General features: G+C 36.7%; 1 protein-coding gene across 1 annotated transcript; it reads left to right on the top strand.

The window, feature by feature from the left end:
• The first annotated feature begins 932 nt into the window (after positions 1–932).
• On the top strand, positions 933–18626 carry LOC110030012 (protein CLP1 homolog). Its single transcript, XM_020732546.1, has 10 exons — positions 933–1178; positions 1261–1329; positions 1414–1509; positions 1924–2165; positions 2312–2450; positions 2539–2595; positions 2919–3053; positions 9045–9280; positions 18199–18243; positions 18348–18626. Exons 1-10 carry the CDS (start codon positions 1002–1004, stop codon positions 18433–18435), a joined length of 1284 nt encoding a protein of 427 aa, XP_020588205.1. The 5' UTR covers positions 933–1001; the 3' UTR covers positions 18436–18626.
• Positions 18627–23563: the final 4937 nt, after the last annotated feature.

The raw sequence follows: 23563 nt of genomic DNA, 5'->3' as shown, positions 1-23563 counted from the left end.
TTATGACACATTTTTACATTTGTAACTGACTCTGACGTTCTGTCATATTCATAACTAACATTATCACCGTTCATATTCATAATTGTTTGAAGAGGGGCATTTAATGACTCGTTCATATTGACATTCGGTCAACTGAGATCCTTTGGTTGATTGTCATACATTCGGTCGTTTGAAGTTCTTCAGTCGACCCTTCAATGTAATCCTGAGTAGATGCCCTTATTTCGTTAGGGTGAACTTGAGTCGTCGGGTAGAGGGTGTATCACCGCGTAATCTGATGGGCAGCTCTCTTTGGACAAAGGGGCATTCTCAAAGAATCAGAAAGATGTTCCGCGGGGTGTCATTTGATCATCTTTGAGAAGAATGCCGGAATCGGCTAAGGGAGCAGGTCATGAATGACTATCCTTCAGAATAGGTGACTTCTATTCATTCGTTCTGATGTGCTTCCATTTTGTCGACTCAGTGTTCCGATCGAAAGAAATAACACTTGACATTTCCGTCTTTTCACTATCCCGGTACATTGTACTTTAATATTCATGAGCGAGACTCATTGAATTTCCTCAAAATTCGTGTAATCATATTTTTGACGTACACGATATAATAAAAATTTTATCATAGCGTTCAAATCTCATTTCTAGTGGGAAGTCTGCAATTTTTTGTATTATTTTTCTCTCTGCATAGTAAGTAAAATTTGGCATATTCACCCTAAATAAATTAATTCATGAGATTTTTTTTTTAATATCTTAGGACATTTTGAAATAACTTTATTTTCCACAAAAAAAAATGATATTATAAAGATAAAACGAATTAAGACTACTATGAACATGATAAACGTTAAAAATAGAAAAAAGAAAAGAAAAAAAAAAACAATTGTCGGAAGTTGAGAACTTGAGAATATTTGATAATTTTCGTATTTGCTTTCTTCTAACATTCAAATTATAAACTTATTATACATCTGTATATTTACCGGCTAGCCCTAGTTTTTGTGAACGGAGTCGGGGAACATGGCTGCTCCGGCGTCGATCCGGCAGTTCAAACTGGCCAAGGAGAGCGAACTTAGGGTTGAGGTCGGCGCCGATTCTCCATTCCGCATCCGCCTCGTCTCCGGCACCGCTGAGATTTTTGGAACCGAGCTTCCGCCGGAGAACTGGCTCTCCGTACCCCCTCGTCAAAAGTTTGCTGTGCGCGCTTTCTCTTTCTTCCTCCGTGCTTGAAAATATCCCAACCCCAGCTCTATATGGGAATTCTGTTTTCATTTCTTAGATTTTTACGTGGCATGGAGCTACTGTGGAAGTAGAAGGAACCAGCGAGGTCGAGTATGTTGCTGATGAGGTGAAGTAGCTGCTTCATGTTCTGGATTTTTGTGGTAAAGTGTTGACATATGACACCTTTTTCTCTATTTTTGGGTTGTTTTAGACTCCCATGGTGAGTTATGTGAACGTACACGCGATACTGGATGGCAGGAGAGCGCGGGCTAAGGCATCGTCTAGTAACGATTTCGTTGCATCCCAGGTTTTATTCCATTTTCTTTCTTCCGTTTTGTTGTTCGGATAAATTGCGCACTTACCGTGTGTATGGAAGATGAATTTTAGAAGAAGCTAATACGAGAATTATCAAATATTCTTAACCTAAGTGCGCAATTTATCTGAACAATTTCAATGCATCTATTGGAAGACGCATGTTTTGGAAAAGTTGCAAATACTTCTGAATGATGATTGAATTGAATCAATATTGCATATAGTTTGAATATACATTCATTAGCGGTGAATGAATTTAAAGGATTGTTAGTTTATTCCTTTGAAAGATCACTGTGCTTTTTTTTATTAGGAACTTTCACATCACCAAACATAACTCCTCGAAAATTACATCAAGGCATTATGTATACCTAATGATTTTATTTTATTTTTATGGATCTTCTCTATTTAGGGTCCTCGGGTTATTGTGGTTGGGCCCACGGATTCTGGGAAAAGTAGTCTGTGCAGGATGCTTCTGAGTTGGGCGTGTAAGCTGGGCTGGAAGCCTATGTTTGTAGATTTGGATATTGGTCAGGGATCCATTACTATTCCTGGATGTATTGCTTCCACTCCAATCGAAATGCCTATTGACGCTGTTGAAGGGATACCTCTAGAAATGCCCATTGTGTACTTTTATGGACACACGACTCCAAGGTGGATGGCTGGCACCTTTTTACTATTACGCCACATCTCTTGTTATATTTGTTTGCTAAACATGATGACACAATGGACTTGTGTAGTTTGGCTTAAGCTGTGGGTGACTGGATATGTTTTTCTCCTTCCTAATGGTTGATTCACAGCATAAATGGAGAACTATACAAGGTTCTTGTGAAGGAGCTAGCTCAAACACTGGAGAGGCATTTCTCTGCTAATGCAGAGTCTAGGGCTGCAGGCATGGTGATCAACACTTTGGGTTGGGTGGAAGGCCTTGGTTATGAGGTACCTTTGCTGTTGAAATAATGTGCTGTCTTATTCACATTGTAATATGAATAATTCTTAACATTAGTTTTCTTGATGATGGATGCAGTTGCTTCTTCATGCAATTGACACTTTCAATGCTAGTGTTGTTCTTGTCTTAGGGCAGGTAATTTCTTCATTTCTCATGTAAGTTAATTGTTTTATCATAAGGTTGAGACTCTCTACTTTGCATTCTTATCCTTCACTCCTTATGGATGGAGCTGTGAAATGAATTTTTTACCATTGAGTAGTTTTGATAATTTTGTACCCTTGCATGGAAGATTTCTTTTTCATGATGCTTCTTACTTAGATGATTTTTATGATTTTTGATCTAGAAGTGTAATATTTTAGTGAAATAAATTTAGAAGGAAATTATGTTGGGTAGATTGCACAATGTGGTGCTTTTTTATCTATTAATTTATTAATTTTGTTTTGATGAATATGATGCAGGAAAAGCTCTATAGCTTGTTGAAAGATGTAGCAAAGAATAATCCTAATATGGACATTGTAAAACTTCACAAGTCTGGGGGTGTTGTTTCAAGAAACCCAAAATTTCGGCAGAAATCTCGGGGCTTCAGGATTAGGGTACGTTATTTTCCTTGAGAGGATATTTGCCATGTGCATTTCATTAACTCTGCATGTTAATAAGATTTATTATTATTATATCTACAGTTTATATCTACAATTTGCTTGTCAATCACATTCAAACTTACTTCTATTTATATATCTATTGTAGAAGTTGTCATCAAGATGTCCCCTTAAATATGAAATTACTTTTGGTTGTCCAATCTGTATAATTTTAGTTTTGAGAAACTTGTAATCTAACCTGCAAAAGCAAGAAGATTTCACCAGAGTTAGCTTGAAATAAAGCTTTGGGTTTAAATGCATATCTACTGAGATTTGTAGGGTTGGAAGGCATGTTGCAATGATTTTAGATAATAAATCTTTTCAGTAGAGTTTGTATGCATTAGAGACTGCCAAATGATTGGAGAGGAGATATTTTGATACAAAAGAGTAAGCTGGCTGTTAAAATTGTGGTAATCTTATGAGCCATATTAAAATGTTATAGAAGAGAAATGGACCAAAGACTTAAAAAAATAATTTTTTTTTTTTTTACTGAGAAAAGTACCCTAAACCAAAAAAGGTACTTTATTTTTGTATAGTTTGTTTGTGATGCATTACACATTTGAGCCATTTTTCAAGAATTAGCATGCGATGTGTGATATCTTAGGGCCTTAGTGTTTATAATGCATATTATGATTAGATTTTTAAAATTAATCATACACTTCCAGATTTGCTGTTCAGGAACCCTTAATTTGAATAACTTTTTGTTCTTTTAGTTGAAAGTAAAAATAAAAAGAATTTGACATAAATGATAATTCAATTGTTGTGCAATCGAATCATCAGTTTGAATTTAGAAGCATGAATGCATTTGATTTAAAATCATGTTGTAGTTAAAAACTTGGACCAAACCTTGTATCAATACGAAGAATAATCTCCTTTCAAAATTTTACAATCCTCAGCTGTAGTTTGATATGGCTAGAAAGCATTGCACTCGATCAAAAACTATTTCAATCAAATTAGAAATCAATTAGAACATATTTTTTTTTCATAGAGACTTATTTTAATGATTATTAATTCTTCTCTTAATTACTAATAAAAAAATGAGTAACAATCTAGAATCTGTTATGACTGTGCCTAGGGATAATTTAGTTTTTGTTAGCCTGGGGGCAATTTAGTCATTTCTCTTTTATTATTGTTTAGTATAAATAGGACTAATATGTTTAGGGTTGGGGATGCATGAGATTGGGTTTTGAGTCTAAGAGTTAGGGTTTGGGAGAGATTTCATACCTTAGGAGAGATCACCTACCTCTCGAATTGTAGGCGCTTATCATTGTATTTATCTTGAATGCTTGATGTTCTTGCAGTAAGTATTATTTACCCAAATTTCTGTCTGAAAAATCTGTGTCTATTCCTATTAAATTGGTATTAGAGCATCAATCTGGGAATCTGGGAAGTACGGAAAGCTATCCCCCCAGAGAAGAGGATCGCGACATACAAACTTCGTGAGATCGTGACTTACAAACTTCGTGAGATCCCAGTGTCTAGCAGTTTCACACCAAACTTGCGTATATGAATCTTGCATGACGTTTCCTTCATGGTCGAACCATGTGATACAACACAAAGAGTGCAAATGTGGAAGCGGGCGACGGGATCGCGCCCTAATCTCGCGATACCGTCATGATTTGACCTATCCGGGAGCCAATCATGGGATTATACGTACAGGGACTGAATCATGGGATCACAACACAAGGAAGCTAGCGATAGAATCACAATTCCACCTCCAGATCTAAAGTCAAATGCGTTAATCCACTGCACCTCCAATATCTAAAATCTTCGAGGGAGTAAAGGAGGCTAAGAGAGTGCATGCTTTGGAGGAGAAATTACAGGATAAATTTTGAAATAGAGGAATGTTTCTCGGCCATCGGGGGGCAGCTGGAGGCTTGGATGATAGAGGGAGATGAGATGATGTCCTTTTTCAATGAATCTAATGAAAACTGCAATGGGTATGAAGAGCTATAGTCATTAAACTCATTGGAATAGAAATGTTGCTAGGGTCAGACAAGTTGAGACAATGGTCCAAGTTGTGATGCCTTTGGTCTTTCTTGGTGGCTCGGGTTAGAGGTGGATTGGATTTATAGGATCTGGCTTGAACTAGCACTGAGTGGAAAGTAACTTATAGAGATTTGGGTTGAAGAAGTTTGGGAGAAGAGAAAGCAAAGTCTTAGTATCATCAGGCGAGTGAGTTCCCTAGAGGCTAATAAATTTCCAGGAGAGAGATGAGCAGTAATTTTTTGGTTAGTGGTGAGAAGGTAGCTTAGGTGGTTCACAATGGAATCTAGTGGTTATTGGAATTTTGTCCAAGCAAGTATGGTAGGATGCCTTTGCAAATAGCAGGTGATGGGGAGACAAGAGGAGCTTTTGATGGCAACAGTAGTGATATGGAAAATATCATGAGATAAAGAGAGGTGGTTGGCATGTATGGTTTTAGAAAGACTGCAGGAGGTTAGTGAAGGGATCATGTGTTGGACTGGAAGCGTTGTGATTTTGGATGGAGGTTAAGGAGACAAAGAAGAATGATAAAGAGGGATTGGGAGTGGAACTTGAGCTTGGTCTATTATGCAAAATAGAGACGGTGAAAGAGGAGACTATTGGCTTTGCAGATGGGAGAGGCAGAGGGTTTTTGGTTGGGTGTGAAAATGAGCGCTAGTGATAAATTAAATTTTATTTTTAGAGTTTCTCTTTTTTAATAATTTTTTTTTTTTTTGCATTATCATGTCGATGCACAAGCTTGAGTCAAAAGATACTATAATATGTATAAGTGGCAGGTAAAGTGAGATTTTGCATTTGTGGGCTTGATTTTTGATATAAGCTGTTTCATTTTTGACACAATTGTCTAAATAAACATTATTAAATTAATATACAGACACATACAATTTTAGTTTGTTAGAAATAATAGAATTTTTTTGTTAAATCTAATTAAAATATAATATATATTTAATTAAGTAATAATAATAAAAAAATGTAATAATATTAAATGGAGAAAATATATTTTCAACTTAATTAGTTTTAATTCTATTTAATGTGTAATAATAAAATGGATATTTTAAATTTATTTTAAATTTTTTAGCTTGCCTTGCCAAATTTCGTCAATTAAGCAAGTTAGTTTTTTGTGTCATCATCTTGTACATGGAAAAATTTTATGTTTTGCTTTCATCCAATAGATAGAGCAATATAGGTCTCAAGGTACTTTTGAATTCTAAAGGCGTCGACAGAGACCTTTTTGCATAGCGAACGATGTTCATATAATTTGTATGGTGGTTAAGGCATTTCAAATCAAATTTGTGCAATATTGTGTTCATTTTCCCCATTTTCATCTTTTTCAATTAAATTGATTGCGCTGAGCTTCTTTTGGCAATTTCAATTTTATAGATTCAACAATGTACTCTATTTTGAAAAATGGGCAGCATTTTAAATAATTTCATTTTATGTGGTACATTTCGAGCTAAACTTTCACGAAAGCATGTTCTGCCCTTCGTCAATGTCACCACACCCAATTGGGTTGAACGTGGAGTAGGTGTGTGGCTCAACAATGACCTAAGTGATAGGTGGCTGGAAGACATTTTCTATTTTCCACCAGCTAGCAATAAAGTCACGAATATAAATGGTTACCTCATAGCAAATATGACTTTGGATGTGATAATTTTTGAGGAGTTAAATTCATTATTCGAGGAATTAAGTACCAATTGGGCGTTAGTCTGATAGAATTTTAGGCTTATATCAAGCCTTTAGGTTCGTCCAAGTGGGCTATTTGGTTCCTAGTTTTTTCAGTTTAAGTTAATTAACTAAATTAAGGCTTTATAAGTGCTTTAAGCTACCCAGAACTATGGACCTGATTTTGGGAGGAGCTGTAAGCTACCAATTAGTTATTTGCGCCTAATTTATGACTTGAGCTAGCTCAGTTGGCTTAGTTTCATGAGGACTGGACTTTGTCAAGTGTTAATTGTGTTGGATGGTATCAATTAGCTCAGCCACTTTGCTTAGGGAGCAGGTCAATTATGCAAAAGTCACATTGAATCTTTTAGTAAGTTGAGGGACTAGTTTTGGTTGATTTCAGTTCAGTCGTAGTAGTAATTATGGTCCAGGCCGTCAACTAGGGGCTTGTTGGTTTGGTGGAGGTCCAAGTAAAGTTTGGTAAATACTTAATTCTATGAATTAGTGATTGGTCAGGAGCTAATGATCTAATGAGGGAATAATGGACTTTGGTCATGGCTTCTAAGGTTTACCTAAGGCATTATGATATCCACACATAATAGGGATAATTTGTGACTATTTTGAATAATTGTGCCAACTTTAAGGTAATTTGCGACTGAAGGTTGGCCAAGACCCATTTGTTGGTTAACTTGTCATCATGGATGGTTTTGGATAATTTGCTGTACATTAATTGGGCTGAGTTAGTTAGGATTTTGATTAGATTAATTAATATGGTGCTAGACTTAATCGAATCTCCCTGAGTTAATTATAAAATTTGAAGTCAACCAGGACCAAACTAAGTCTAGCTTGGGGGCATTGCACTAAGAAATATTGATTTGGACTATTTAGGAGTCCATCGGGTCAAAAGAGATTTCCTAGGACTGTTTATTAGTCAATTGAAACCAACAAATAGGGACCTTCGACCATGTGAGAGTAACCAGGTTTGCTCATGACCAGTTGCAACTGTAACTCTCAATAGGATTACTGAAGCTACATGTCAATACCATTTAATGGTCAATTGAAGTGTAAGGGATGTTTGCGTTTTGTCCATAGTTTGAGGAGTTGGTTTCTTTCAGACCAGCATGCGCTTGAGATTTTTGTTGTTTGAGGACCATATTTAAATTTCACGGGTCGATTTCTTTAGGTTGGTTGACCAAGGAGGTAAAAAAAAACACTCAACAATAGAAACTTATTCATATTTTAAATTACATTTCAATCAGTTTGTGTGAGTCTCAATCTTGAGGATCAATTCAAACTTAATTTTTGTTTGATTTTGAGTCAGTAATTTATAATTATATCTAAGCCAGCTTGAATTTTTGTAGCATTTGTAAGAGATAATCAACCAAATTAGTAATTTTTTTCTTAACTCGTGCTCCAGCTCTTCTGCTCAAATTCTATAACAGTTCCAAATTCTTCATTTGATTACTAAAATCTTGAAATAATTTTTAACTAGGTTGAGCTAGCTTGAGATTAGTTGTTTAGCTGAACTTTGACAAATGAGTTTTGGGCGGCTCAGTAGAAATTGACTCATTGATAACATTTGTTAAACTTGGATTAAGATCCAATTATTTTAGTTTTGTCGTTTTAGGATCATATTTAAATTTCTTAAGTCAATTTCATTAGGTTGTTTGACCAAGGAGGTCAACAAGAACACTCAACGATAGAAACTTGTTCCTGTTTTAAATTACATTTCAATCAGTTCGTGTGAGTCTCAATCCTAAGGATCAATTCAAACTTAATTTTGGTATGATTTTGAGTCAGTAAATTATAATTATATTTAAGTCAGCTTTAATTATTGTAGTATTTATAAAATTGTTATAATATTCAGGCAAAGAGATAATCAACCAATTAGTATTTTTCTTAATTCATGCTTATACTCTTCCGAACCCTTCTTTTGATTATTAATATCTTTAAACGATTTTTACTTGGTCGAGCTAGCTTGAAAGATGTAGATTAGTTGGTGAGCTGAACATTGACAAATGAATTTTGGGTAGCTCAGTAGAAATTGACTCGTTGATAACATATTGTGTTAAACTAGGATTAGCTGTTGCTTTTTTGTGGGCTATAGCTTTTGTAAGCTCAATCCTTTGATTTAGGTAGAATTTTTTTTTTCCCTCCAGGATGCAATTCACTTATTCAGTTGTTTCGTGCTCACTTTAGATCATTTGAATGCCACTAGAACCTTTTGTCTTTATATTGTTTTAGTTAAACTCATTTTTTTATTGGAATTCATAACCAAAGCCTGACAAATATCCCTCGCAGGAGTACTTTTATGGCCTCTTCAATGATCTGTCTCCGCATTCTAATATCGTCAGTTTCAGTGATATAACTGTCTACAGAATTGGTGGTGGTCCACAGGCCCCACGTTCAGCACTACCAATTGGAGCTGAGCCTGTAGCTGACCCTACTCGGCTGGTTGCTGTTAACATAAACAGAGACTTACTTCATTTGGTTCTTGCTGTTTCATATGCAAAGGAACCAGAGCAAATAATCTCTAGGTAATAGTTATACTTGCCTTGAGGGCTCTTATGAATTTTATAGATGAATCCACATTAAATGATTTTGCATTCTGTATGGTAGTATAGGTCTTTACTTTTGAATAAGATGTTTTCTCATCTCACTACATGTCTAACTTCAGCCTGATTTATTGAAAATTTGAGCCTATAGTAGAGGTTTATGGAAGAAAACATTAGATTTCAATGCCATGAATGAAAACTCTATCCACTTTTCCACAGATTTAGTTTAAGAAGGACGTGGTCAGCTTGTCCATTGTGGCATCAAGGTGACAAACATAAGTCATCGAAATGATCTTTGGCTAATGCATAAATCAATTTACTCTCCTATCCTCGCTTGGGTAGGTATGTGGCTTTGTGTTGCCCATTGCCTTCTCTGCCACGTTTTCTGGAATGCAGCATTTCCACATGCTGAATCCAAAAATGTCCAATGTGTCACTCTCGAGAAATAGAATGTTGGACGGATGAGAGGAATCAAAAAGGAGAGAAAAAACAAGAAGTATAGTATAAAATAACACAAGTTCTCAGAGAATAATTTCAATACTTCATTCTAGAAGAAATCACCCTCCTATTTATAAATCATATTGGGTGTCTTGCAAGTTACATATTTTTTCCTATATTAATAGGAACATTACAAATAATTAATGAACTTTATATTTGTAGGTGACTCCGGGATCCATTAATGACGCTGGGGCCATTCCATATTTGTAAATGTTAAAAAGGAAAACACTTAATGCCCTATTGTTGTTGTTATTTGGTCGTCATTCTTGGGAGAATCCTCAGTAGAGACCCACATCTCATTAGGGTAAACTTGGATCATCAAGTAGAGGGTGAGTCATTCTAATCTAATGGACAACTCCCATTGGACAAGGGGTCTTCTGAGAGGATCAAAAAGATACTGCGGTATCATTTGGTTGTCTCTGTGAAGAGTTACGAAGTCATTCAAGGGAGCTAGTTGTAGTTGTCCGTCCCTTGGATCTGGTTCCTTCTACTCTTTCATTCGGCAGAACTTTCGTTCAGTCGGCTTGTGGTTTCGATCGAAGGGAATGCCATTTGTCGTCTGTCTTTTGACTCTCAATGCAATCCTTTAGTGTTTGCTCAGCGAGATCCGTTGAACTTCCTTGAGATTCGTGTGGTAGTTTTTTTAATATACATAGTTAGTTTATTCTTACTTCTTGAAAGTAGCAACTGCGATAAGAATAAGTGTAAATGCATAAATTAACTTATTTATTGTGTAATAAGTACTTCTAATAAATAAGTCCCTGGATTTTCGTGCCCTTTTTTTTATAAATAGGGCGTGAGCATCACTTTTCAATCACCATTTTCGAATTTCCATCCCTTCATTCATTTTTTAGAGGGAATTGAGATGGTAAGTGGGAAGAAACCCGCTAACGAAGAAGCTATGTTGAAGGCCTTCGAGCTTTCGACTGAAAAACTCCACCATCTCGTGGGTGAGAAGAAGAAGCCCGAAAGTACTCAGCTGACTCCTAAGAAGATGCCTAAGAATGAGAGCTGACCTGTAGGAAAGAGGTCAGAAGGTGAAGGATGATTGGTCAACCCAAAGAGGTCGGGAGAAGGGACCCGCCAGAGGGGGGCAAGTTGGTAAGGCAATCGGTGTTGAAGAAACAGAGAGTAGAGGAGTGATCGAGTCATCTGACTCGTTGCCACTCCATGAGGTAGGGGCAGGAGTGACGTGCACATCACTGATGCACTAGTCCTTGCCCCATATCTGATCCACCAGCTGTCGACTCATTGTCGGCACAACAGCAGGTGTGGGCAGTTGTGGCAACAAAGGTCTAGCCACACGATGGTGTAGCTCTCTCTCCTTCGGTTGGCGGGGCCAGCCAGGCGGATGTCTTACCGCCTATAAGTCAGAGATAAAGAGAATAATCAGTGAAGAAATCTCTTTCTTATAAGATAAATTAATGTCTATTCTCATTCTTGACATCTCATTTTTGCAGCTAAAGTCGTGCATATCATTGATTTCCCGGGCAAGAAAGTCACCCACCTCCCCTCCAAAGGTAGTCGTGAGACCTTCTATTGCAGCTCCTGGTGGAGGTGCACTTGGCCATCTGTCAGCCCCGACAGTCATTTGAGATGGAAATTGATGGACGGTGGGGTTCCTGGGGTCTGTTGGTTCGCTGCATGGACTAAACAGTGAACTCTGCTTGGAAGGCTGGCCCAGAGGGAGGCTGCCATATCAGACTTCAAGGAGAAGTTGGCGGTTGATATGGTGCTTTCCGAGTTGAGGTGGAAAATCTCTAGATTGAGCTGGTAGAAATTCGGGCGACCAGTTCGATCTCACAGGTCTGAGCGGAAGAAGAGGGTGTAGAAAAATTTAAGTTTGAGGGACATTCGTTGTATTCGAGTCTTGTGAGTTGGGCCTTGGTGCTGCTTGAGACGGCTGAAGACCCTTCTATAAAGTATTTTGTCTTAAATAAAAATTTAATTTTTGTCAATTTTAAAAAATTTTCATCATTGCATTTTCTTGATTTTCGCATCAATTTGATTTGGATTTTTGAAGTTCAATGTACGGATTCGAGGCGTTATAAGTTCCTTGGCTACCTTTTATTTGCTGAGCTTTATCACTACTGGACGGGTAACCACCTCTGTAAATTAGTTCTCAAGACTTGGAAACCAAAGTTTGAGTTTTGCGACAGAGCATCTGAACGCTTCTGTTGGTTGGCTTTTTAGGGTACTCTAGTTCCCCAAATATTGTTTCGATGCGAGGTGCATCGATCTTCTGAGTTCCCCCTAGTGTTGCTTAAACTTGGTGTCATAACTGTATGATTAGCAAATATTTTTCTCAACATTATGGAAAAGGCAAAAGTTGTAAGTATCGAAAGTATAAAAATTCTTTTATATTTTTCTTGTGCTAGTAAAACGTAATGGTTTTAAGGAAAAAAGATTTTTTGAGATCATCCCTGCTCCACATTGTATGAATCATTTTCTCGGTGCATGACTTTAGCTTGTAGGCTCCTTGGGCGATTTTTTGATCAATGATGAATTGACTTGTCCAAGTCTAATTAATTTTGTCGGCCGATTGCCCTCGTACTGTTGGGTCGGCTTTCTTCAGAACTAAATAGTCGGGTAAGTGTCTTTTGTTGGACGTTCTTATTGTAGTATTGAGCACGCCCTCTCTTTATATCTTCCTGTTAGAGTGTTGCATTGGTTCAGCTTTCTTCTAATAAGTCGAGTGCTAGCATCATTCCTTCACCGTTTGCCTCATGACAGCTGGTGAGATTATCTTCATTGAAAGAGGTGGTTGCGTCGACTCTCTGACTATGGTGGCCATTTCATTAAGGTCTTTTCATCTTAGGAGCAACGAAGTGGGTGACATTAGGAAAAATTTACCTTCAATGATGAGATTATGCAGCTTTGAATTTGAACCTCCTTTGATCTGTTATTTCCTCTGGGATCTTTCGGTCTCTAAATATTGGATGAATGGATCCATCCAAGTTTTTGTGCTTTCAGCTTCCATCTCTATGGCTTTTGATTCTTCAATGGTCGACCGGAGAAACCTTTCAGACGTCCTCTCTTCAAAGCAAGTGTTTTTGATAGAATGCCTGCTTCTTGATTTTTTTCCCGACTAACATGTTCAATCCAGAATTCTGTAAACTTCTCTATCTCCACCTTTGCCTTGTTCAAATATTTGATCATCATCTCTTCTCTGGCTTCGAATTCTCTGTTGACTTGATTAACCATCATTTGCGAATCTGACTTAAGCAACAGATGTCAGATGCCTATTTCGAGGGTTAAGCATAGACCGATCACTAGTGCTTCGTGCTCTGTTTGATTGTTGGTGACTTTAAACTCAAGGACGGGTGAGTGATAGAGATGTTCTTCGGTCAGATTGCTCAGCTCCAGTCTGATTCCTGCTTTGGTCTTGCTCAAGGCTCTATCAATGTGGAAAGTCTAACTTCAATCCCCGACATCAGCTCCTCCGCTTGATTCTCCTTGTTCGAAGAATTTTGCTAGGAAATCTGCCACTTTCTGATCTTTGGTCGTTTTTCTAGAAATGCTGATAATGTCGTATCCACTGAGTTCCACAACCTATTTCAAGAGCTGATCGGAGTGTTACGATCTAGTGAGTACGAATTTGAGTGTATGGTCAATGATGACCCTAATTGGGTGCGTTTGGAAATACGGCCGAAATTTGCTAGTAGAGACAATTAGAGTAACTGTTAGTTTTTCCATAATAGAATACATGATCTCTGCGCCTATAAGGACCCGATTGTTGTAGTAGATGTGGAATTATTTTCCCAGCTCCTCCTGGACCATGATCAAACTAATGGCTTTTGGCCCTACTTCCAAATATGGAGTGTTCTTCCTTCTATTTCGGGCTTTACAAAAGTAAAGGTGAGGCTGGTGATTATTTTAAGCTTTGGAATGCTTGCTCACATTTGGTCGACTTTTCAAAACTTTTAGCTTTTCTCAATATTTTGAAGAATGTTGCATATATATCGCCCGACTTTAAGATAAAAGACAGAGTGCTGCTATCCGAATGGTTCGCTTTTGAACTTTCTTATATTTTGAAAAGGCATATCGAAGAGTGTTTTTACAGTTTGGGATCTTTTTGTTTTCATTTTTTTTTTTTAGTTTATTTTATTTTTGTTTTATTTTCTATTTTATGTTTTTTATTTTCTATTTTATGTTTTTATAAAGTGTATTTGGTACTGCTATGATTTATAAGTTTTTAAAAATAAAAAAAATATAAAATATGTTTGGTTAAGTATTTTTTTTAAAAAAAAACTATATTTCTATAAAATAATTGGGTCCACGTGCGCTTTAGTATTAAGCTCTGCTGCTTATGGCTTATACGTCTTCTTTGTTCCACCAAATACAAAGAATTACCTGTGGGCGGGTGGCGACAGTGGCAACAAGCGGAGGGCAGCTGACGGTGGCATGCAAGCGGTCGACGGCGGCAGGCAGCCGGCGTTGGCCTGGGTGGGCGGCGGGGCTCGTTGTTTTTTATGTTTTAAAAATAGATAAAATATGTTTTTTCTGTTTTGAGTATTTTAAAAATAGTATGCTAAAAAAAAAACAGAAATAAAGCAAAAAATAGATTAACACTTTTTTTTTTGTTTCTTATTTTTATCTTCAACAAGAAAAAATAAAAAACAAAAATTGCTCCAAAACAACCCCTTACCTTCCAGGGTTGGGCCTTTATTTCTTCAGGCGTAACGAGATCCAAAGAATTTTCCGGTCAATGTTTCAAACTTAAATTTCAGTTGGTTTAATTTCATATTATATTTTGTGAGCGTTTGGAATGTTTCTTTTAGATTGCTTATATTTTGTTTGATCGACCTACTTTTAACTAAAACATTATCAACATAGACTTTAATATTTTTTTTCTTTCTGTTTAGCAAAGATTACATCTAGCAGACAATGGTAGGTAGCCTTAGCATTTTTTTGCCCACAAGGTGGCCTTCCATTCTTTGCATCGACCAGGTGCATCTTGATTTGATAGTAGCCATAAAAAGTTTCCCGAAAGCTCACGACTTAATGCCTAACTTTAGAATCCACTAGTGCATCAATCCTCGTCTCGGGGTAGTCGTCCTTGGGGAAAGTGAAGTTCAGATTCGTGAAAGTCCACACATATTCTCCATTTGTCGTTCAATTATTGCACCATGACCACATTGGACTTCCAGAACGGATATTGCACCTCTTAGATGTTGCCCGCCACTTTGAGCTTCAATACTTACTCCCATATTGGTCCAGGTAAAGTCATGGCCGACGTTCTAATCTTTTGTTTTATTGGTTGGGCGATTGAATTGACAATGAATTGATAGCATGCCATGTATATTGGGATGCCTGACATTTAGACAACTAACTAGGTGAAGACATCTCGATGCTCTTGGAGAGTTCGGATCAACAAGTCCTATGCCCAACATTAAAACTCTCATTAATTAAAAAAAAAATTACCCCTTTCGTTGAGGGCAGCGAAGATCTCAATTGTAGTTTCGTCGATTTTGAGACCCCCTCTTCGTTAGTGCTAGATGTCCAACATTTCTTGCTCCACATTGTTGACCGCCCGGAGCTGGCATGTTCGAATCTGCTCTAGATTGCCCCAAATGGTCACTATCTCCCTGTCACATGGAAACTTTATCGCCACGTGGTTGGTGGATGCCAGTGCTCTGAAATCATTGAATAGTGAGCAAACGAAGATCGCGTGTAGATAGGTGGTGCATCAACCACCAGAAAGTCATTCATATGGGTGAATAATACATAGGGCCTCTTTTCATTTGCCATAAAACCTATATAGTGGGCCGATCGGCGTACCTACGCAGTCGGCCGAGAGGTGCATTTTATCGAAGGCTAACTTGAACAATATGCTTCCTAACTGCCCATGTCAACCAAAATGCTACCCCATGGTAGTTATTAATCATCGTCGTGACAACCACGATGTCGTGAGGATTCCTTTTGGGGGAAAATCCATCTCATTAAAGATAATGGAGGGATGAGGATTTCCCTTCGGAGCGAAAACAGCCTCACAAAGTTCCACCATTCGGGGCCTCTTATGGTATGCCCTTTTGACAGAAACTCCTCCCAAGATTGTAGGCACTATCCCCGTGATATGTATGGCATAGGCTCGGATGGGCTCATCTGAGTCATCTTCTGTAAGGGCTTTACCCTATCTCTGGGCTTGTGCTCCAAGGGCCTCAAACTATTTGAGCTTTTCGGACCAAATCAGTACTTTGATCAGGCTTTGGAGATGTTTTCACTCCTTCGTGTCACGACCATGGTCTTTATGATATTTGCAGAATTTATTGATATTCCGGAGACAGACTCCGGTTCTCATCGACGAAGCCTTTTTAAAGTACTCATTATCTTGAATGACTTCTACTAGCTCCGACATTGAAACCCTCAGCTGAGTGTGTTTTGGTATTCGATCGTCAAAGTTTTTCGATCAACTCCATCTCCGTGAATTTCTATCATACTCTTCATCACCGCGAGATGACTGGCCGCTTTCATTTGTTGCTTGGGCCATCTTTCTCCCTCCACCCATCATCTCACGAGCCCTTTTTTCTTTGAATGATGGACGAACTTTTTTGCTTTTTGGATAAGGCAGGTGGACATTCCTCTGTCACGATATGATCATTGGTCAACTCCGAAAGTTTAGTTAAACTATCCGATGTACGTAAACCCACTAAGAATTTAAATTGTGCACTCCTTAGCCCTTGTGCCAGGGCGGCCTTTACTATCACATGTTTCAGATTTCGCACTTCCAGCATGTCCTTCTGGAATCGAGTGACATACACGTGAAGCGTCTCATTAGGCCCCATCTTGACATACCATACGGCTTCTGTGCTTGTTGGGCTTTTGTGCACTTGCGAATAACATCGTGAATAGCTTCTTGAATTCACCGAAGGAAGTAATAATTTCTGTCAGGAGACCATTAAACCACCAGAGGTCCAAATCCCTCAGTGTGCTATAGAACAACTAACACTTTAACGCGTAAGAGACTATGAGATGGCATATAGCTGACTCAAAGGATGCTATGTGATCGACCGAATCACTCCAACCCTTGTAGGTTTCCAAGGATGGAAAATTGAACTTCTATGGGGGCTCAACTTCAATGATCTGATTGGAAAATGCATCCTATGGTCGGCGTTAGACTTCCATTCGCCCCCCCTTGTGTTATGTTCCTTGGCATGAACCCAACACTTTTTAATACTGGGATTCTTCAACTAATCCGACTCCCTGAGCCGTTCGGTGGCCTTAGTGTTCAGGTTATTCTTGAGAGTTTAGTTCTTATGGAGCTTATGCTCACCCCTCATGCACAGCTCGGCTCAGTTCTGTCGTTTGTCTCACTGTTTGGTTTTAGAATTTCTGAATTTGTTGTTGCACAAATTTTCGAACGGACTCCATGTTCGAGGTTTCTCCCAAGTTGTTTCCTTCTCTATGGCTTACTCCTCTTCTTGTTGATTGCATGACTACATGCTCACTGCATCTTTTAGAATATTGAATCCAAAAATGTCCAATGGATCACACTCAAGGAATAAAGCGTTAGACAGATGAGAGGAGTTGAGAGGGAGAGAAAAAGAGAAGTGTGGTGTATAATAATTAAGTTCTCAGAGAATAATTTCAGTAATTTCTTCTTGAGGAAATGACCCCCCTATTTATAGATCATAAGGGGTGTCTTGCAAGTTACATATTTATCCCTATTTTAATAGGAACATTACAAATAATTAATGCATCTTTCATATTTGTAATCGACTCTGAGATTCATAACTGACGTTGGTGTCGTTCAATTTTTGTAAGTGCTAAAACAACACTTAATTATCTTCTTGTGTTGTCATTCGGTCGTTTTACAATCGTTCGATTGGCTAGCAGGTCTTCAATTGATCTCTTTGGGAGAATCCTCGGTAGTGGCCCACTTGTCGTTACGATGAACTTGGACCATCAGACAAAGAGTGTATTACCATAATTTGATGGGCAGCTCCCCTTGGACAATGGGCCTTCTGAGAGGATCAGAAAGATACCGGGGGGCCCTTTGGTCGTCTCTCTGAACAATCTCGAAATAATTCAAGAAATCTAGTTGTAGCTGTCTGCCCCTTGGATTTGGTTGTCTATTGTTCTATTGTTCGACAGAACTTTCGTTCGGTTCGCTCGTGGTTCCGACCAAAGTAAACGATATTTGGCATCTATCTTTTGACTTCCAATGCAATCCTTTAATGTCTGCTCAGTGAGATCTATTGAACTTCCTCGAGATTCGTGCAGTCATATTTTTGATGTACACCACAACTAGACCCTTAAATTTCATTAAATTTATTCTCTTCATAACGTGAATGGCTGAAGTCAAGTTGTAGAAACATCTAATTGATGCATTTTTCCTTTTCCACTGCTGTTTTATTGTGAGAAATCTGAATTCTATTAACCGTTGCTTGATTTGATTGCAGTAATGTTGCTGGGTTTATCTATGTCACGGACATCGACATCCAGAGGTAGCAATAAGCAGATAATTTAGACGCCTTTTATTTTGTTACGTTTTTCTAGTGCATCAAGATGAAACTGTATAAAATTTCATTTGACAATTTCATTGTTACAGGAAGAAGATCACATATCTTGCTCCTTGCCCAGGTGAGCTCCCAAGCAAGCTGTTGATTGTAGGAACTTTGACATGGTTGGAAAGCTAACTCTTTATACTTTGAAGAAATGCAATCGTTTTATTTAAAGCTCTCTCTCTCTCTAAAAATTTACGTGGCATTCTGCTGTTTCATGTAAATTATGGCTTGTAAACTATGGGTAAAATTACTTGCAATACTGTAAAGTCTATATGTTTGAACATGTTTCAATTGCATATTTTGTAGCTTAGCATTGTGTATATTTGGAGCAAATATTTATAATTTTGAAGTCATTTATATTTACTTTAGGTGAGTGGCTCTCACAATTATTCCGAAAAGCATTAATTTCATTCAATGTTATATAGTTTAAATTTTTTTTATAATTACTCGGGAGCAATGCAAATTTTGATTCTTAACAAATTCAATTGAGATTACGCATTTCAATGAGAGGATCTTCGTGCATACGACTCGAGGCTTATCACGCTTAGTGTCCTAATAGGCTGGTCATGACCCTCGTTGAAGTCTTCTTTGGTGGAGTTTTGATTTGCTTTAGATGGGGTTCTCTGAGTTGCGTGAAGAAAAAAAAATTAGTTTTTTCATGGCATTCGGGCAATTTTGGCAAATCGAACATTTTGCATGAAAAATTATATGGTTGGCATGACTTGTAATGGTTTTTTTTTTGTTGTTTTATTTATTCTTTGAAGACATTTTCATTGCAAACCATCTTAAAAAATGTTGTGGTTGGCAAACCATCAATGCAATTCTAGCCACAAAATTTATGGTAAAAGAGAAGCATAAAATTAGGTTTAGTGTTGCTGAGATGAGAATGCTAAGGTGGCAGAGTGGCTTTATACTTAGAGATAAAGTGTGAGATGAATATATCTGTGAATGGGCTGTAGTAGCTCTAGTGGCGGACAATAGTGGAAAGAATCGTCTTAGATGGTTTGGTAACATTAAACATTGACCATATGATAGCCTAGTTAGTTAGGTGGATGTTTTAGATTTGACTTTTATTAAGAAAGGGGCAGGTGGACCCAAAAAGGCTTGGTCATGTTGTCTAAATTATGGTATTGATTTATTAGAATTAAAAGAAAATATGACACTCAATATGAAAAAAAGGAGAAAAAGGAATCATGTAGTTGACCCCTCTTAATGGGTTAAAGTTTGTTGTTGTTAATGTTGTTGTGTTATATTGAGAGTTTCAAAAAGGTAATTTTTGCTCTTTGATTTGAGATGTCATTTACTACGGCTGATTTGAGATGTCATTGGTTGTTCAATTACTTTTTAAAATGTGTGGAATGATTTTGATCTTCCAATTAAAATAGATTTAGTAAGTATTAATATAAATTTCTAAAATGTAGCCTTCCCATTAAAAATTTCAAAAATATGTCATATTTTTATTCGTTCTAGATTTATTTAATTTGAGAGAAACCCTCAATTTATAACCCCTTTGCTATCTCTACCTGATTGTCTCTAGTCTTCTATCAAACTGTACTACTCTACTTTAGTTATCACATTGATATTTATCTTGGCATGAGGATTATGCCAAGTGTTGTACTGCACTTGATATCATATATTGTCGAATACCATATATTGTCATCACTCATCATGCAATGGTTATCTTCACCATTGATGTTGTATGATGTATGTTGTTGCTCATTAACAGAAATTTCTTCGTCATTTTTTTCAACATTTATAGCATGTTGTTGGTTATTTATAAATACTTACCTTTGACAATAAATCTTATCTACTAGAGATATCCCCTTACATTATAAATCTTGGCATTACACTTATGTCTTCTCTAATAATTAGAAGGATTAATCATCATAACTTATTAATGAAAATATTTTAATTAGATTGTCTTATGGTTTTTCTTATTCTAAAACTTCATTTTAAACTGTGTAGGACATGAGATAAAAACTTGGATCTCTATGATTATAAATATTTTATAAAATAATAGTTTCACATTTTTTTTTAGCAAAGTGGGGGTCTTCCCCTTGCAATTTTATTACCACAAGAAAAACATTACAAAGAAAGAATTTATTACCACAAGAAAAGCATTATAAAGAAAGAGGGATAAGGAACCCAACCTAAGCCCTATACAACTTACTCAGATAAAAGAAAGAGGTTCCTAAATAAAAAAAAACAAAAAAAACAACTCTCACCACACCCCAAAACACCCAGAAAACAAATCAAGAAAGGTCCTTAATGGCTAAAGCCAACAAATCATTAGGAAATGTAAAAAGAACTATAGAATTCAAAAGAGTATACCCAACATTTGCAGCCCAGTGAGCCACCGAATTGCCTTCTCTACGAACATGCGTCCAAATAACATTCATATTCTCTGTTAAGGTTTGAATCCTCTTCATCTGCATCATAATACTCCAATGCACCTCTTTACTCCACCTGCAACACTTCCAAAGGATTAGAGAATCCATTTCCATAATAAGATTATGAATTCCTAACTTTTTAGCAACCATTAAGCCAAAAACCACCACATCAGCTTCTGCAGTAAATGCAGAAACAGGGATAATTTAGATAGAGAGCCAACAAACTATTGATCCAGCAAAATCACGACAAACCCCTCCCATACTCGCTGCATTAGGCTTCCAACAACCATTATTAATTTTAAAATAAGGAGCATGTGATTTACACCAAGTAGTCTTAATAGAATTTCGGAAATCCATATTATGCAATACCAATTGCTAAAAGTTACCCGTAAGCAAAGTTCAACCCATTCCTTTAAATTTTAAAAAAGTAAGACTCTTGCACAAATAACAGAAAATGAGTCCCATAGTATGGTAAACATCAGGTGTCACGCCATTAAAAATAACATTATTTCTTGCAAGCCATACAAACCACATGACAACACAAGGGATAGTGCTGAAAAAATCCTTGCCCAACTGCTTCCATCTATGAAACAAATCATTAAGAGAGTGGAAAGTGTGATCCATATCAAAATTAAGAAGCTTTTTGCTCAGTAACTCCCAGATTAAAGTAATAAAACTGCAATCACCAAAAAGATGAATAATAGACTCCTCTTTATCTTTACAAAGAATACAACGAGATGAAATTCTTAACCCTTTCATCTTAAGAATATCATTAGAAGGAATCAGATTATTTAAAACACACAATGTAAAAAAAGACATGGATGGTTTTAACCAAGGATTCCAAATCCATTTGAACTGCAAACCTTGAGAAACAGAAATAAACTGAGCAAAGCACTTCGAAATAGAATCATCCACCCTCTTTTTAACAATCAAACTATCCTTTCTATTCCTAGTTATAGGAATTGAAACAATGAATGTAACATCCTGGAAATTAACATAATTCAAAAATTTCTCCAGCCTCCGGTTATCATTGACCCAGAAATGTTCGACATTAATATTAATATCAAAGGGCCCACCATAATGATCAGCAAGAGCACCTTGCCCAGCCAATTATCAAACTAAAAAGAACACTGCCCATTACCCAAAACCCAACAAAAGAAAGTTTCAGTCAGCTTAGAGACCTTATACATTTCTTTCCATATGAGTGAATATTTTCTCGAGGGGGAAATTGTTAAAGGATGTTTATCAGCACAATACTTAGAATGCATCAAAGAAGCCCATAAGGAGTTGTTCAACCGAGAATGATACCACAACTTCATGTAATTTATTTTTATAGAGTCCTGAAGACTCATAAAACTTAGAATGAATATCACACAAATTATGCCAACTCCTCTAATGAATATTCTTCTTACCCAAACCATCCCAATGGAATTTATTAAACAGAACTTCGAGCTTCTTAATAACCTCCTTAGGCATATTTATGACTCGTAAAGAATAAAGAGGCAAGGAGCATAAAATACTCTTAAGAATAATAATTCTACCTCCATAAGATAGAAATTTATTCTCCTAAGATAAAAATTTCTGCTTAACTTTATCAACCATATGCAAACATGAAGCTATCCTTTTGTGCCCCTTATTTAATTCGAAACCCAAATAAGCTATAGGAAGGGAAGCTTTTTTACAATTCGTAACATCAGATATCCAATTCTTAATATTAGAAGAAACCTTTTTAGAACAATAATAAGAGCATTTAGAAGTATTGAAGCTGAGCCCAGAAACACCCTGAAAATACTGAAGAATCTCCATACTCTTTTGACAGAACGTTTATGAGCATTGGTAAAACAATTAAGTCATCAGCATAGCAAAGATGAGAAATACTAATTCTTCCCTTGTGAACGTAGTTAAAAGTGGGGTATGCAACATAACAATGATTAAGACACCTGTATATATAATCAAAGGCTATAATAAACAAATAAGGAGAAAGAGGATCTCCTTGTTTGATTCCTTTAGAGGCTTTAAAGAAACCATATTTCTGATCATTAATAAGAAGAGAATAGAATTCTATGAATGAGGTTGCAGAAATGATTAGGAAAGCCAATAGCTTTCAGAACATCCAAAATAAACCCCCACTGAATGGTATAAAAAACTTTCTTAATGTCAAGCTTGAATATTACATTGCCCCCTCTACTCTTCATATCAAAATACATAAGAAGTTCCTGTACAGTCAAAACATTATACGAAAGCAGATTGATTGTTAGAATGATATTTTGAAGGAAAGGATGTAATATGTTAACAATAATTTTAGAAATTATCTTAGACACTACAGTATTAATACTGATTGGTCTAAACTTTTCCTAAGAAGAAACAACAGTATCTTTGGGAATAAGAACAATATTAGAAGACTTAAAATACTGAGGCAAATCCAACCCACGAAAAAATTCCTGAATTGTATTGACCAATTCAGGATGAATAATCTCCCATCCTTTCTTGTAAAATTCAGCAATAAACCCATCAGGTCCCGCTGCTTTCCCATCCTCCATCGACTCCACTGTATTCTTAATTTCCAAGATGTTGGGAATACTAGTTAGACTGCCCAAACACGTCAGACACCAGACTGTACAAAGCATTATTAATAGCTTTTAAAGAACTTCCATCAGAAGTAAAAATGTTAGAAAAATAGGCAATGCCATCATTGGAAATATCTTGCTGCTTTTTTAAGATACCACTATTACTGCAACTAATCATTCTAATATGATTGTTCCTTTTCTTATTTTTAATACAAACATGAAAATATGCAGAATTTCTATCCCCTTCCGGAAAATGATTCTTATTGGCTTTTTGGTCAAGGAAACATTCTTCAATCAATATAG

The sequence above is a fragment of the Phalaenopsis equestris genome, unplaced genomic scaffold, assembly GCF_001263595.1.
Source record: "Phalaenopsis equestris unplaced genomic scaffold, ASM126359v1 Scaffold000631, whole genome shotgun sequence".
Classification (NCBI taxonomy): domain Eukaryota; kingdom Viridiplantae; phylum Streptophyta; class Magnoliopsida; order Asparagales; family Orchidaceae; genus Phalaenopsis; species Phalaenopsis equestris.
The sequence above is the reverse complement of the archived record's forward strand: the minus strand, read 5'-3'. Positions and strand labels throughout refer to the sequence as shown.